Source organism: Mastigoproctus giganteus, chromosome 2 (assembly GCF_048544385.1).
Source record: "Mastigoproctus giganteus isolate SK-2022 chromosome 2, ASM4854438v1, whole genome shotgun sequence".
NCBI classification, from domain to species: Eukaryota; Metazoa; Arthropoda; class Arachnida; order Uropygi; family Thelyphonidae; genus Mastigoproctus; species Mastigoproctus giganteus.
The window spans coordinates 229,164,882-229,179,213 of record NC_143576.1 but is presented as its reverse complement, the minus strand read 5'-3'; the positions used below and the strand labels follow the sequence as shown (position 1 = coordinate 229,179,213).

The 14,332-nt window shown below is 38.9% G+C and overlaps 1 protein-coding gene across 1 annotated transcript in view; it reads right to left on the bottom strand.

Annotated features, from left to right (window-relative positions):
• Positions 1-7,008: 7,008 nt before the first annotated feature.
• The window catches only part of LOC150090218 (matrix metalloproteinase-17-like), a 39,949-nt gene continuing 32,625 nt past the window's right edge, over positions 7,009-14,332 (bottom strand). Inside the window, exons 8-9 of the mRNA XM_090369022.1 lie at positions 13,126-13,389; positions 7,009-7,155 (exon numbers count right to left, since the gene is read on the bottom strand). Coding sequence (XP_090225148.1) covers positions 7,037-7,155; positions 13,126-13,389 — 383 coding nt within the window. The 3' untranslated portion in view covers positions 7,009-7,036. The remainder of the gene's footprint in view (positions 7,156-13,125; positions 13,390-14,332) is intronic.

Here is a 14,332-nt window from a genome sequence, read left to right as displayed (position 1 = left end):
AGTGGACCGAGATTCAAGCCCGTGACTGCTAAATACGATTAACATTTGTACTGATTGATTTATTGTAAAATAGTCATTTTTCTGGCATGGTTTAATTATGTTCCTGTATTGATTGGCGGGTCTCATACGTTTTGAGATAATAGTACTTCGTGCATTGCATCTATATTATCCCATGTTATTTGAATTCTCATAATTTCCTTAATTTTTGGGCTCCTCACAACCTTGCACACGAAGCAGGTATCTCGGTCGTTGCTTCACCCTCATCCCATCTCTGGGTAAGCTTTTCATTTTCATTTTGCAAGATATCTAAATATGGTCACTCTGCGAATGGCATGGTGTAGATTATAAAACTGTGTATACTCCTAAAAAGTTTCCTTTTGTATGTACTGCTGGACTCGATGACATGAATAATTTTTAATTTCATTGTTAATGGCAGCCAGCCAAAGGCGACACTATGAATTCTGGCCGCCGTCCCCCAGTTGCCAAAAGGTTCCCACGTGATCTTTTACAATCATACCAAACCAATCATGGAGTTCTCAGACTCCCAGTCCCCATTGCAGTGGTGGACCTGAGCGTGCAGTAGTTTCGTCTCTAATACCATTAGCTGCCATTAACGATTATTGAGTGTTATTACAGTATATTAATTCTGTAAATCAATAGCATAACTGTGTAGTGTTTATAATACTAATGATCTTGGGATTTCATTAGATGTTATGGCATTTATTTGCGCTTAACTGCATTAATTATAATAATCCATTATTTATGAGTTACAGTTACATTGACTACTTTTTCCTCCCAGGAAGGCGAGATGGAGGTTTCATTGGGTCGGTGCTGCATTTTACACATTTCGTCGTGACTTTGCTGCTTGGAGGATCCCATTCCCGTGCATACCACTCAAACAGCAGCTCATTGGCCCATAACGAGAGTAGTCATCTAATTGGAGAGGAAATGGGCTTTGATGCCAGGGCTGATTCACTCTTCGCGCATCCACAGATCACCACACCTCGTCCCAATATCGACGATAAATTGAATGGCCTAATGGGTATTCTGACATCAGCTCCCACTGCAACAGAAGAAATACTGAACAAGGATTTTGGCAATCATCCCGATAAAAAATTAAAACCGTATGTGAAGGGACCTCATCATAGACAATTTTTATTGGTAGTTGGTCGACAAGCCGGACGAAAACCGAACATAAGCAAGCATTTCCATATCCACCGAATACATCGACCATATCACCGTAATTGCTACGACTTCATCTGCAATGGATCGTTGTGCTACGGAGTTTCTTCCCATGAAGTCGGATTAAACACCAATGATTTTGGCATAATTGGTCACAATTTCTTCTGCATGCCAAGTATGGTTATATTCTTGTTCACATGTGGTATGATTCTCTGCTATTCTTGCAGTAGCAGGAAGAGAAGATTTAAAGGATTAAAGAAACGTCCCTGCTTACCTTTACGGTCTGGTGTTACTGGTGAGAATAACTTATTGCGAAATGCAGAGGACAACTCATTGTTCCTGAAGAAACCCGAATTTCAACCAACAGTATTATCCGGTCTCACTAAACTCGGCACTAACGATCAAAAATTTCCCAAAACTTCAATACTCAGTTGTGATCCTCTTTGGTTTGTAAGTGTAGATGAAGGCACCCATCGTTTACAAAATCAGTCACATATTGAGAAATTAGTATGATGATCAAAGCAGAATAAGTTATTAATCAAGGATTAAAAAAACTGTAATATTTTTGTTAGATTAATTTCTTTATGAAATTGGTATTACTGCACCCTTATATGGTTAATTTAAGCTTTAAAACTTTCTCCATTGGAATTGTTGATTATTAAATTAAAAAAATGTTTTCTCTTATTTTATGTAACGATTATTGTGCTTGTTGTTTGTTTCTGTTAAACTTGTAAGCATTTTAATCATACATTCGCTGATCAAAATATTCGAAACCTTTTGCAGTGGCGTCTACAGATAATCAAATGTTAGGTATATAAAAGCCACTTCTTTCCATAAAAAGATTCAACTGGAGTGGTGCCGCAAACTCCAAGACTAGACTGTGGAACAGTGGAAATAGATCATGTGGTCTGACAAGTCTCGATTTACACACTATTTTTTATCACCGGTGGTAGCTTGAAAGCGGCTAGAGGTGATATCATGACATGGAATTATGTTCTGTTGGTATGGACTGGGTCCACACATGCAGTTTAGAAGCTCCTGTTACCTCCAGTGAATATCTTTCTGCTGTATCATTTTTAGACAAATTGCTATGGATTTTTTTAAGACAATGTAACTATCCACCATACAAAAATTGTATCTGAATGGTTCGAGGAACATTCCCAAGATTTCCATCTGTCTTGGCCCACTTAGTGTAATTTAGATAGTTCCTGGAGCGCCTCCACGTGGCTAGGCACGGGAGTGGGGACGCAGGTAGCTTGCTCCCTGCCTCCCGGCTGCTAAGACTCCAGGGCCGGCAAACAACAACCATTACAACACACATATATACTTACACACACACACACACACTTACACACACTTTCCGGCTATAAATAACCTACAGATGCTACAGCGGTATATAGGGGTAACCCTGGAGGCCGCAATCAATACAAGAATACCTTTTCCCTTGTCTTGGCCGCATAATTCTCCAGATCTGAATCCAATTGAGAACGTCTGGGGTATGGTGGAAAGGGCAGTTTGGCTTCGCAGTTTTCTGCCGATCACAGTACAGCAATTGAGAAATATCCTGATGGAGGAATGGTGAAATATGGAGCTAGCCTTCCTCAGACACCAAACGGAATGGTTGCCACGACATATATGGGCTATAATTCGAGAAAAAGGTGGCCTTGCTACGCATTAAATGAAGGTTTCTAATTTTTGGCCAGTGCGTGTATAACGCTATTTAGTTATTTAAACATGATAGAGGGAGAGAGAGAGAGAGAGAGAGAGCGAAGTTCTCTCTCCCTCTCTCTCTCTCTCTCTCTCTCTCTCTCTCTCTCTCTCTCTCTCTCTGTGCCTATTGTAAGTAGATTATTTCTATTTTCCTCATTTATTACCATAACCATATTATTTGTCACCATTTTTTGATCATGTTGTTGTCTTTGATCAAGTTTAGTATTTTTGAACTGGCTCCTGCTTTATGAGGTTTCACAATTAAGTTCCAGGATTGGGGTAATTTAAAGGAAACTAGATTTTAGAGTATAAAAAATAATATTTTTCAAAGTAATCGTCTTGAGTAACTACTAAAATCTGAGATTGCTCGTAGAACTATTAATAATAGCTTTTTAAAAGAATTTGAGCTGACTGCCTCCGGTTCCATTGTTTTATTTCTTTTAATGTTCTTTACGTTGTCAAATCATGGTACTTTCAACGCGCAGTTGACTTGGAAATTCAAGTCCGGGAGAGATAAATTAGGGGAATGGGGAGTTTAGTTTCATAATCCCACGCTTTATCAAAAAAAAAAAAAAAAAAAACCCTCTGATAATTTGCGCAGAATGCAGTTTGATCTGATCATACAATGGGAACCAACTCCTTTTTTTTCTTTCGAAATTAAGTCCTTACTCGGTAAATTATTTTAATAAACAATCCTAAACTTGTGCACGATACACCTTATTCATTGTCTTACATGATGGAACAAATTCTTTATGAATGTTATCCTTTGATCGAAGAAAGTTATCATCGTTACTTTAGTTGATTTTTGAGAACGAAACTTTTGTCTGCGAGAGCAAGTTGATCGCCATTCCATGATTTGCCCTTTATTTGTAGTATTCACTTCCACAACAGATGGAAGCCTGTTCCAACAATCGACCACCCCCTGGCTGAAGGCAAACTTCTGCACATCTATCCTGCAACCATCCTTCCACATGTGTGTAGTGTCAGCAAGTGGAGGAATGCCATTACATTCAGCTTACTCAATCCACTCAAGGCTATAAACACCTCAATCAGAACTCCCCGCAGGTGCCTAGCCTCGAGACGCTGCAATTTTCAGAACTGAAGCCTTTGTAGGTAAGAGCACCCTTTTGTTCCCTTCAGGAGTCTGGTTGCCCTTCTCTACATCCTTCCTAAAGTGAGGCCTCCAGACCTGTATACAGTACTCAAGATGCAGTCTAACCATAGCTTGTGGATCATATTCGAAACACCACGATTCGTCACTTTTTGTGATCGAATCGCACAAGGAGTGATCAACCTTAAAAAGCTTGAATGATCTCTTTACATGCTTCAAGTCCAAGCAGCTTTCATTCATCAGTCAAGCTGTGTATAATAAATCTTCCGTTTGTCTAAATCATCTCTCAGAACTGAAGAGTAATTCGACATGACGCAATCCAGAGATTCGAACTTTTTTCGGCCGTTTCTGAAGCTCGAAGAATTGTTGAACGTCCTCAGCGCTCGTCGCTTTCCAGATCTTCACAGCCATCCCGAAATCTTATTTTAATAATTCGCTCCCTCATATGTGTTCCTTTCCCCCAACTCGAAACAAAATTTAATGTTCGATCTTTGTTCCATCACTTTATACAGTGACAACGCCTTAAACATAACAGTATAATACGACTGCGTGTGAACGAGTTGCGATACGTGATGACCTCGTAAAAGAGAAGCAGTCACGTAGGTCGATGCCACAACGCATTGCATTATTGCCCCGTGTGCAGTAGACTCAACCTGGAACTTAATTATTCAACCTTGTATATTACAGTAAGTTGGTTTTCGTTTATAAGGAACTTTGTCCACCGAGTGCCTACCTTTCCAATGTTTAACTGCCAAAAAGCACAGGAACGACCGTCGTAGGAGTGTTTTTCGTTCTTTCCTTTTTTCGAAACACGTTTAGCCAATATAACGTTTTCAATTCCCAGGTTAACCCAATTAAGAAATTGTACTTGGAGAATACTAGTTGATCTTAGATGAAATTTCATGACGTGTGCATTTAATGCATTACTGATATTTAGTTAATTTTTTTTTTATTACCTATTCTCCTGAGATTTCAATCCAATCATGAAACTGCAGGGTCATTTGAAAAAACGCATCAGAGAGCACCAGCAGCTGCCAAACTAACGTTGGAAATTTTAAGAGTGTACAAAATGGTTGACATAATCAGCAATATCAGCATGCCTTATGATATCAATACCAAGAAGGATTGCTGTTGTTTTTACCAATAAATGAGGGCTAATGCTGTTAACTGCATTCTCTAATACATTTTTATACATTTTAATTGTATAGGCAACTTGATGACTTTGCTGAAACTACATAAGCAATAAACTCTAATTGAAACTTACTTGGACTAAACAAAGAAAGGTCTCCTTTCCCCAACCCTTCGTGCTTATGTAATTCTGTATTAGTGCGCTATTCAAGTTCATACAAATCATCAAGTCGTCTTTCAACATGGATTGGGTTGTCCTACGGATATCCTTTGTGGGTTACATATTTGTTGGTCATGAGAAGTCAGTTTATTGTGTATATAAATTATGTGCATACGCTAGTCGGTTTATCTGTTTGTGTGATGAAAAATCTGAGTTACTGCAAGAAAAATTAAGCAACTCTCACCCGAGACCGACTAACTGGGCCAAAATGCATAAAAATTTCTTGTCGGGGCAGGATTTTTCCACACAGTATAGAAGAATAGAAATTGCGACCAATGTGGCAGCTGCAGGGTCCTCTTAAGTATTTGTAGGCTACAGGTAAGTTTCCCATAACCATAGCAGCATATAACAATGTTCAATATTCAGAATAACAAAATACTGTAACATAACAATATTCATCTCGTAATGGCCAGTTCATTTTTCCCTTCATCAGCAACTTGATTCCATCAAAATTTCAATGTTCTTTTACTGCATGATAGCCAAAGAAATTTAATTAATTATAGAAATTAGAAATTTCTGCTGAATTGAACACCGTCTGCAGGAACAGTAAAAAAAAAAAAATAGGGGGTAAATATTTGTACAGTGCATACAGAAAATTGCAAAATACCTAAAGCAACAAGAGGTGTGAACAACTGTACGCTAGGCTGCCCTACCGCATGGAAATTACTCATCCCCTGAGCAGTACTTTAATATTTTTCTGTGACACTGATTTTAAATAACTTTAAAAGAGAACTGATTTTAAATGGCAAATTCAGAATATGAAAAATTTCTATGTGAAACAACGTTATAGTAGGGTTTTTAGGAACATCAACGTCTAAGACCATATTGCTCTGTATACTGTCTGTAAATTGCGTATGTTCTGTAGTTGATTTTTTGTTTTCTGGACGAAAAACCCGAGTTTCCGGAAGACAAAACCATGCTACCCTCGCCTACGACCAGCTAACTCAGCCACGTTGTGGAAAAGGCGCATTAAAATTTCTCACAGCATCAAGGAATTCGAACTCAGGTCTTTTACACCCGGTGTGGGGAGAACGGTGATCCTGCCAACTGTGCTACCCAAGAGCTATGTGAAACGAGCCTAATATTATATCCGCGTTATAGAAGTACGCAGATAACTATGAGGCTGTTTAAATAACGGGCTGAACGATGCTTTAAACATCAGTTCGGATTTCTTATTTGAATCCCACGTGTTTGTAGCCAAAATATGTAATTATACATTAACTTTTCACAAAAGATAGATTCTATCGATCTATGACATCTTTGCAATTCCAGAACCTAATACATGTTCATATCACTGAAATCACTTGACTTCTTTCTACTAAGTTGGAAAGGGAAACTCATCCCGCAATCTCTGTAGAAAATTGTCTTTGAAACAAAACTCATCTCTTAAAAGTAAACTGCAGTTTTCAAGTGATGATTCAGATACAGGTCATCACTTTTGAACCTTAAGAGCTATATTAATAACATAAATAATAAACATGGAGTCTGCTTCATTTCTGAAAATAGCGCATGACTAATAACGTTTTTTTTTTTTTGAAATATGAAAATGAATATATAAAGAAATTAGCGCCTGCAGCACACTTTCAAATAAAAACTTTAGCAAATAACTAAAAAGTGTTTGGACAACACCTAGTTTATTCGGTATAGTTACTGCAAAAAATTAACAGCAAATTTCATTCATAATGCTACTGATTTTGGCAACCAAACCAGTCTTCGGCTGCCGATCGAGGAAACTTTTCATCTACTATTACATCAATATTGTTAAAACGCCAGTATTCTTTTCCTTTGAAGAAGTATGTTTGCTCTGAAAATAGAATTAAAGTTTAAGATGAATATAATCAGAGATATAGAAATGAAAAATTAAAATTATTATTGTACACTAACGATGTCAGCAGTGAATTGTTCTAATTATTCTAATTACGAGCTGTGGTCAATAAATATTCACCCTCACCTAGAAATATTTGAGTTATGGATTGGAAACTTGGCTGGCAATTCATCCTTCTCTATGTAGCTACCTTTTAGAGCTACACATTTTATTCCCCTCTGTGGATAAGCTCTTTCAGGCCTCTTGAATAGAACTCCTCACTTTGAGCAGAAACCAAGCTTGGTTTCCACTTCATTAATTACTTCTTGATCAGTCTGAAATCTGTGGCCCCATAATGGGGCCGCAGATTTCAGACTTCTTCTTTTTCAGACTTCTTCCTCTTCCAGGAAAGAGGAAGAAGTCTGAAGAAGTGCTGTAGATTTTCAAATACATCTGATCGCAAAGTCCACTGTGAAAATAGCCTTGTGAGCAGGAGAATCGTCAGCCAGCAAGTGGACGCCTTTGGATAGCTTTCCTCATCTCTTCAACTTTGACAGCTTAACTTTCCCAGAGAGTTTCTGTAGTAGTAGTAGTAGTAGTAGTAGTACCCCAATGATGATGTTGCCTGGAAGATAGTCTGTAAGGTTGATGATACCTTTAGAGTCTTAGAAAACTGTCAACATGACCTTTTTTGGCAGACAATTGAACCTTAGCTTTTTTTGGGAGTTGGAGAAGATGAATATTTCCATTGTTTGTTTACATGTATTCAGCATTCACCCATCGTCACATTTTGGTCAAAAAATTTATCAACATTCTCTCTACAAAGCTGCAATAATTGTGCGGAACACTTTCTTATGGAGCTTTTGAGGCGTCAATAATCGAGGAACCCATCGGGCTTCCACCTTAGACGTGTATAGGAACTCATGCATTATGGTGCAAACAGACCCATGGCTAATGTTCACTTCATTTTCTCTAAAATTTAGAGTCACCTATCTGTCTTCAAGACCTAGGTATTCCACTTTAGTCACAATAGCGGGGTTTGTGGTTAAGATGGGCCTTCCTTCTCCAGGGTCAACTTGCACACTGCTTCGCTCATAGCTGAACTGTCTCTTACAACTTTTCGCAGTCTCATATGATGGGTAGTCCTTCCCATATACAGCTTTCATTTCCACATGGATTTGCTTTGCAAATGAGAGAAATTTTCGTAACGGATCGGACCGCAACTTTCTCCAGCATACTGCCTCTCTCTACATTAAATATATTTTCTAGATCCATCGGCTCTAGTTCAGTAATCGATGGATTTAGAAAACCAATTAAATAAACATTAACTTATGAGACAAAATATTACATATATACTGTACATATGTAATATCAAACCCCTAACTCAGATATTTATAGATGAGGACAATTATTTATTGCCCATCCCTTATATAATATAAACGACCATATAGCATATTGAATAAACTTTTTTAGCTTTTATATTTTGCTGTATCAAGTATACTGAAAGGACAGAATTCATGGGATACCTGCTTCCTGGGCAACGTGATATATAGGTACACTTCCTGGGCAAGGTATATAGGTACACTGCATTCACGTAGACGGTAATTCGATGTCAGTATGGATAAACGTCATGAGTTAACCGACTTTGAAAGAAGGACGATAGTGGGAGCCCGACGCATGGGTCACTCTGTCGCAGAGGTGGTACAGAAATTGCACTATCCACGTTCGACAGGATCAAGAGTGTCGTGAATACGCCATTTCCGGAATAAGATCTCATCCAACATCTTTTTCCGCCCGCAGTACTATCCACGATGAGATCTTATTCCGGAAATGGCGTATTCAGGCCATCGACGTCTGTCTCGCATTGTTTCGGCCAACCGGAGAGCGACAGCGGCACAAATCACCGCCGACTTCAACGAGGAAGGTGCCAGTAACGTCCCCACAAAGACCATCAAGCAATTCTTAGCCTCAGTAGGTTATGGGAGCCGCCGACCCACCAGAGTCCCATTGTTAACACCACGACACAGGACTCTGCGCCTCAACTGGGTGCAAGGATATCGGCACCAGACCTCGGATCATTGGAAATGGGTCTCCTGGTCAAATGAGACCGGTTTCCAGTTATTTCGAGCGGACGGGAGAGTGTGTATCTGGCGGAAACCGCGAGACGCTATTCACCCGTCATGTCAACAAGAAAAACATCAGGCAGGTGGATGGTCGGTAATGATCTGGGGCGTGTTCAACTGACACGTTGGGACGTCTGGTACATCTAGACGCATCTCCGAACGGTCTAGGTTACGTCTCCATCCTTGCAGACCATCTGCATCCCTTCGTGATCATCGTGCACCCACAGGGAAATGGACTTCTACGGCAGGACAATGCGCCTCCCCACAGAGCCGTGGTGACTAGAACACGTTTCGAAGAGCATTCCGTAGATTTTACCACCATGGAATGTCCTCCCCGTTCACCGAACATGAACACTGTGGAGCATCTTTTCGATGCTGTGGAAAGGTCCGTTCGAACTTTGGATCCTCCACCCAGGAATGCAACGGAATTATGGTTGGGGTGCAGCAAGCATGGATGGAAATACCTGTGGAACGTTTGCGTGAACTAGTGGACTCAATGCCTCGCCGTGTGACTGCCTGTTTCCGGGCGGAAGGTGGGCCTACTCGTTACTAGGTAGGTATCCCATGATTTCTGTACACTCAGTGTATGGTTAGCTTATGAATTCTATTTTATCTGAATATATATACACCCTTTTCGCGATGGTACGTTACATTAACGACTAGCATCACAAATAGAAATATAAACAAAAGATGTTTATTAATAGTTAAGGCAAAGCTAAGTAATATTTGACAGGTGCCCTCAAAATATTCCAAAATGAGCATTTGCAACCTTTATACAACAGTTTTAGTAAACACAACAATTATGGCTGAAATGTTATCAGAAGCCCTCAGTTTGCTTCAGTTTATTATTTTAAATGGAAAACAAAAAATGAAAAGTTCAAGTGCAAACTAATGTTTAGTTGAACCGCCTCTGGCCCTGATAACAGCAGCATACCGTCGAGGCCGACCGGGCTATCCGTGTGGGTAAAGTGCCTACCTGGCAACCCACAGGTCGCGGGTTCGAATCCCGCCTCGGGCTTGGATCAGAGTAGAAAATGCAAAAACCTTGGGAGGTGCAATATGGCCACAGAAGCTGATGAGCCAACAACTAACAAAAAACACCGTCGAGGCATTGACAAGATCAATTTCTGAAGATAATAAACTGATAGTTCGTGGTTCCAAACACGAATTATGAAGTTCACGAAAGGTCTTTGGTTTCTTTCTGGCAACTGCAGATTTCACACGATGCCAAAGGTTCTCTATGGGATTCAGGTCCGGGCTGTTTCCTGGCCAGCTAACAGTTGTAATGGACCGTTCTTCCAACCATTTGTTCACCTGTAACGCATGTAAATACATTAATGTCGAACCTCTAATGCAGAAATGAAGCTAAAGTAACTACAGAATTGCCTACTTACACCTTTCTCCCGATGACAAGGAGCAGAGTCGTCCTGAAAGATGCAGTTACTTGGCAGGTTGAAATGGTCTCTAATGGTTGGCAGCAATTTGCCTTACAATATAGCCAGGTATCCATTGGCATTTACGGAACCTTTTATAAACTGCAGGTGATACGAAATGCACCCGCATATTATTTGGCTTGTAGGGAATTTCACTGTAGACACCATACAGTCTGGATGGTATTCTTCACCACGTCTACGGCGCATCGTTTGTCTCCCATCAGAGCCATGCAGGTTGAATTTCTTCTCATCCGAGAAAATAACTGACTTCCACTGCTCGGGTGTCCATTTGACATGCTCCTTACACCAAATTAATCGGGCCTTTTTCATTTTTTGTAAGGGGGGGCTTCTTAGGACGACGGTCTACAAGTCCATTTTTGAAGAGGCGTCTTCTGACTGTTACTGCTTTTGCCACCACCCCTGCATGTTCTTCCCATTCTCTTTTCAGCTCAGACGAAGAAGCTTTACGGTTTTTAAGGCATAAATGCTTCAAAACGCGGTCCTGTTTTGGCGTAGAGACACGTTTTTTGTCCGGTTCCCTTTTTCCTATCAGCAAAACCAGTATTCTTGAGTTTGGAAAGAAATCTACTCACTGTCGACTGATTACAAGAATCTATAAGTAATATGACGGAAAGAACATCCTTCCTCACTTAAAGCAACAATAGTACTCTTTCTTCGTGGCGTCAAATGCACGTAACTCGCCATCCTGACACAAGCAAGGAATGACTGCAGCTCTTGCAGAGCGTGCTTATATAGCTGAAAGTAACAGCTGATGCAATATTACGTCATCACGTACGCGTGTCAATCTTATCTGATGCAATCTGTAAGAAATATTGCCTTATACTTACGTTATTCGGACGGCAATTACAATTTTAAGGGGTGATGCACTTTCTTTGAACACCAGTATATATAGATTTTACTTGCACAGTAGAATTTTAAAACATTATTGGAGCTCTTTATGTATTTAGCTTATGTATCCTGCCATTTCAATAATATAATTTTGAACGAAAGTGGAGTCGGTGTCATCCTAGCAGTAGCGTGCGTAGTACTAATCATATTAGTGATTGTAGAGTTTTATTCAGAACTAAGTTTGCCATGGCTTTGTCATCCATTTCCGCAGTGTTAGTATATTCTCGATAATCCAGAGTAAACGGGACTAGAACCAACCGAGATTATTCGGAACGATAAAAATTGTATTTTATAACATATTTAAAGATACTGCATTTTTTTAAAACAAGATTAATAAAATCTTTACACTAATGAAAGACAGTAATAAAATTGTAATTAATTAAAAATACAAAATAAAAACGCTTTCTTTTTGATACTAAATCCATGAGGTTATTACATAAGTCGTCGTTATCATCAGCCATTTTCAATCCACTGCACGATGAAGTCCTCTCCAGAAACTTTCCAGTTCCTTCTGTTTTGTGCAATGGCCATCCATTTACTACCCATGAACTTGTGAATTTAATCTGTCCATCTCTGTCGTTGTCTTCCAGGTTTTCTTCTAGCTCCTCTTGGGTACCATTCTGTTATTTTCTTACTCCATCTGTCATCATGTCTTCGAGCTATGTATCCTGCCCAAGACCATTTTAGTTCTTTAGTTTTGAGAAGAATGTCCTTTACTTGAGTTTTCTGCGTACTCCACGTGCTTCTCTTCTTATCTAACACTCTGATTCCTAATATAATTCGTTCCATTCTTCGCTGTGTAGTTCTCAGCTTCTCTTCCATTCTTTTGGTGAGTGCCCAAGTTTCACTTCCATAAGTCATGGCGGGCAGTATACATTGGTTCATTATTTTACGTTTCAGACAAATTATGGTATTGCTCCTCAGTATGCGACTATAATTTCTGAATGCTATCCATCCAAAATTTATTCTTCTCTTAACTTTCAGCCATTTATCATTATTGCAGCTAATGACTTGTCCCATTACATAAGTATAACTTTCTTTTTTGCTAGAGGTACTTCGGATTATTGAGACTATCGTATATCATATATATCGTATAATATGTTACATTGTCAATCGGGCACAGACAAAGGTTATTAATCATTGTAAAACATGTATAAAGCGATTACTACGCTTGAATACTGCGAAGAGAAACAAATCTTGCTAATGAACAATTTAATATAAGTTGAGATATTATTGTTACTTGAACAGTAGTAGTATTTATTTTTAATAAAGGGGAAAAATTAATTTATGTGCATTGCAAACAATTTCAGAAATCATGTCACACTATGATTTAGATAAGTTTCCATTAAGGCTATAGTTCAGTCAGAACTTTATCTGACTGGATCGCGACCAGTCTTCTGTAATACTAAATTAAGGCATAGATAGCTTAAAGACTAATTAGCTACACTACTGTAACGGGATTGTACGTTTATATATAAGGAAATTTTGTTTATTAAAATTCTTACCGTCTGTCCATGTGAATACTGAGTCAAGTTCCTCTGGAACACCCCTCCATCGTCGAATTTTGTCGGGATATCCTTCCTCCATGCCACCTGTTGCATCATCATACCTCCAGTACTGATCATCTTTAAAGAAATACGTCTTCTTGTTTTTACCCCATACCATAACAGCGTCGATGCTCGTCAAATATGGTGGAAGGCCTAGAGCAGTTAATGGCTTTGGACTGTCAGGTGTAAATTTGTCACCGTCAAATATCCAATAGTATTGTCCTGGAATACGTAAATACATAACATTTTATACGCTGCATTCGTTATATTTTGATAACATCGTAATAGCATGTATCATAGAGGGTGGACACACAAACAATCTTCGGAATTTTTTGACTCACACATCCTCTTTTTTTTTTTACTTAAATTAATACTATCCTATGTATAAATATAGTGCAAATGCATCAGGAATACATAGCTATATCTGAATAAATCAGATTATTAATAAAACGGCATCGTTTTAAGTTATATCTCATATTGTGAATACCTTCACAACGAGTTGCCATGATATTGCACTACTTCGAATAAGTAACGCTTCACCTAAGGAGAAGACTAATGTTACTTATTCTCAGATGGATACCACCACCCAGACGGCACCGTTTCAGGGCTATTTGGCCCTTCTTCGGTGGGTGGGTAGGTACCCGAGTGATGCAATGATGGCAAAACAGTTATGAAGTATAACTCCACAATATGAGAGATGCCTGATGGAGTATCATATATTTAGACTCAAGCGTTTAGGGCATAAGCCTCAAGCTATGAAGGAGTCTAGACTATGTATAAATATAGTGCAAATGCATCAGGAATACATAGCTATATCTGAATAAATCAGATTATTAATAAAACGGCATCGTTTTAAGTTATATCTCATATTGTGAAGAAATATCGTCTTATTCACAATATGAGATATCATAATATCTCATATTGTGAATAATTAATACTATCCTTATTTCTAGTTGGACTGATGAAGTGATTATATACGAGCGTGTTTAGAATCTGTTCCTAATTTTCCATTTGCATTCGTTTATCTCAATAATTAATGCACCTTCAGTTTTCTCTAGCAACAAAAGGACACTCGCTGGCCAAAAAAAGAAAAAAAAAAAAAATAGAAACCGTTATTCAATATCTAGTACGGCCATCTTTTTCCCGAATTACCCATCCGTCGTGG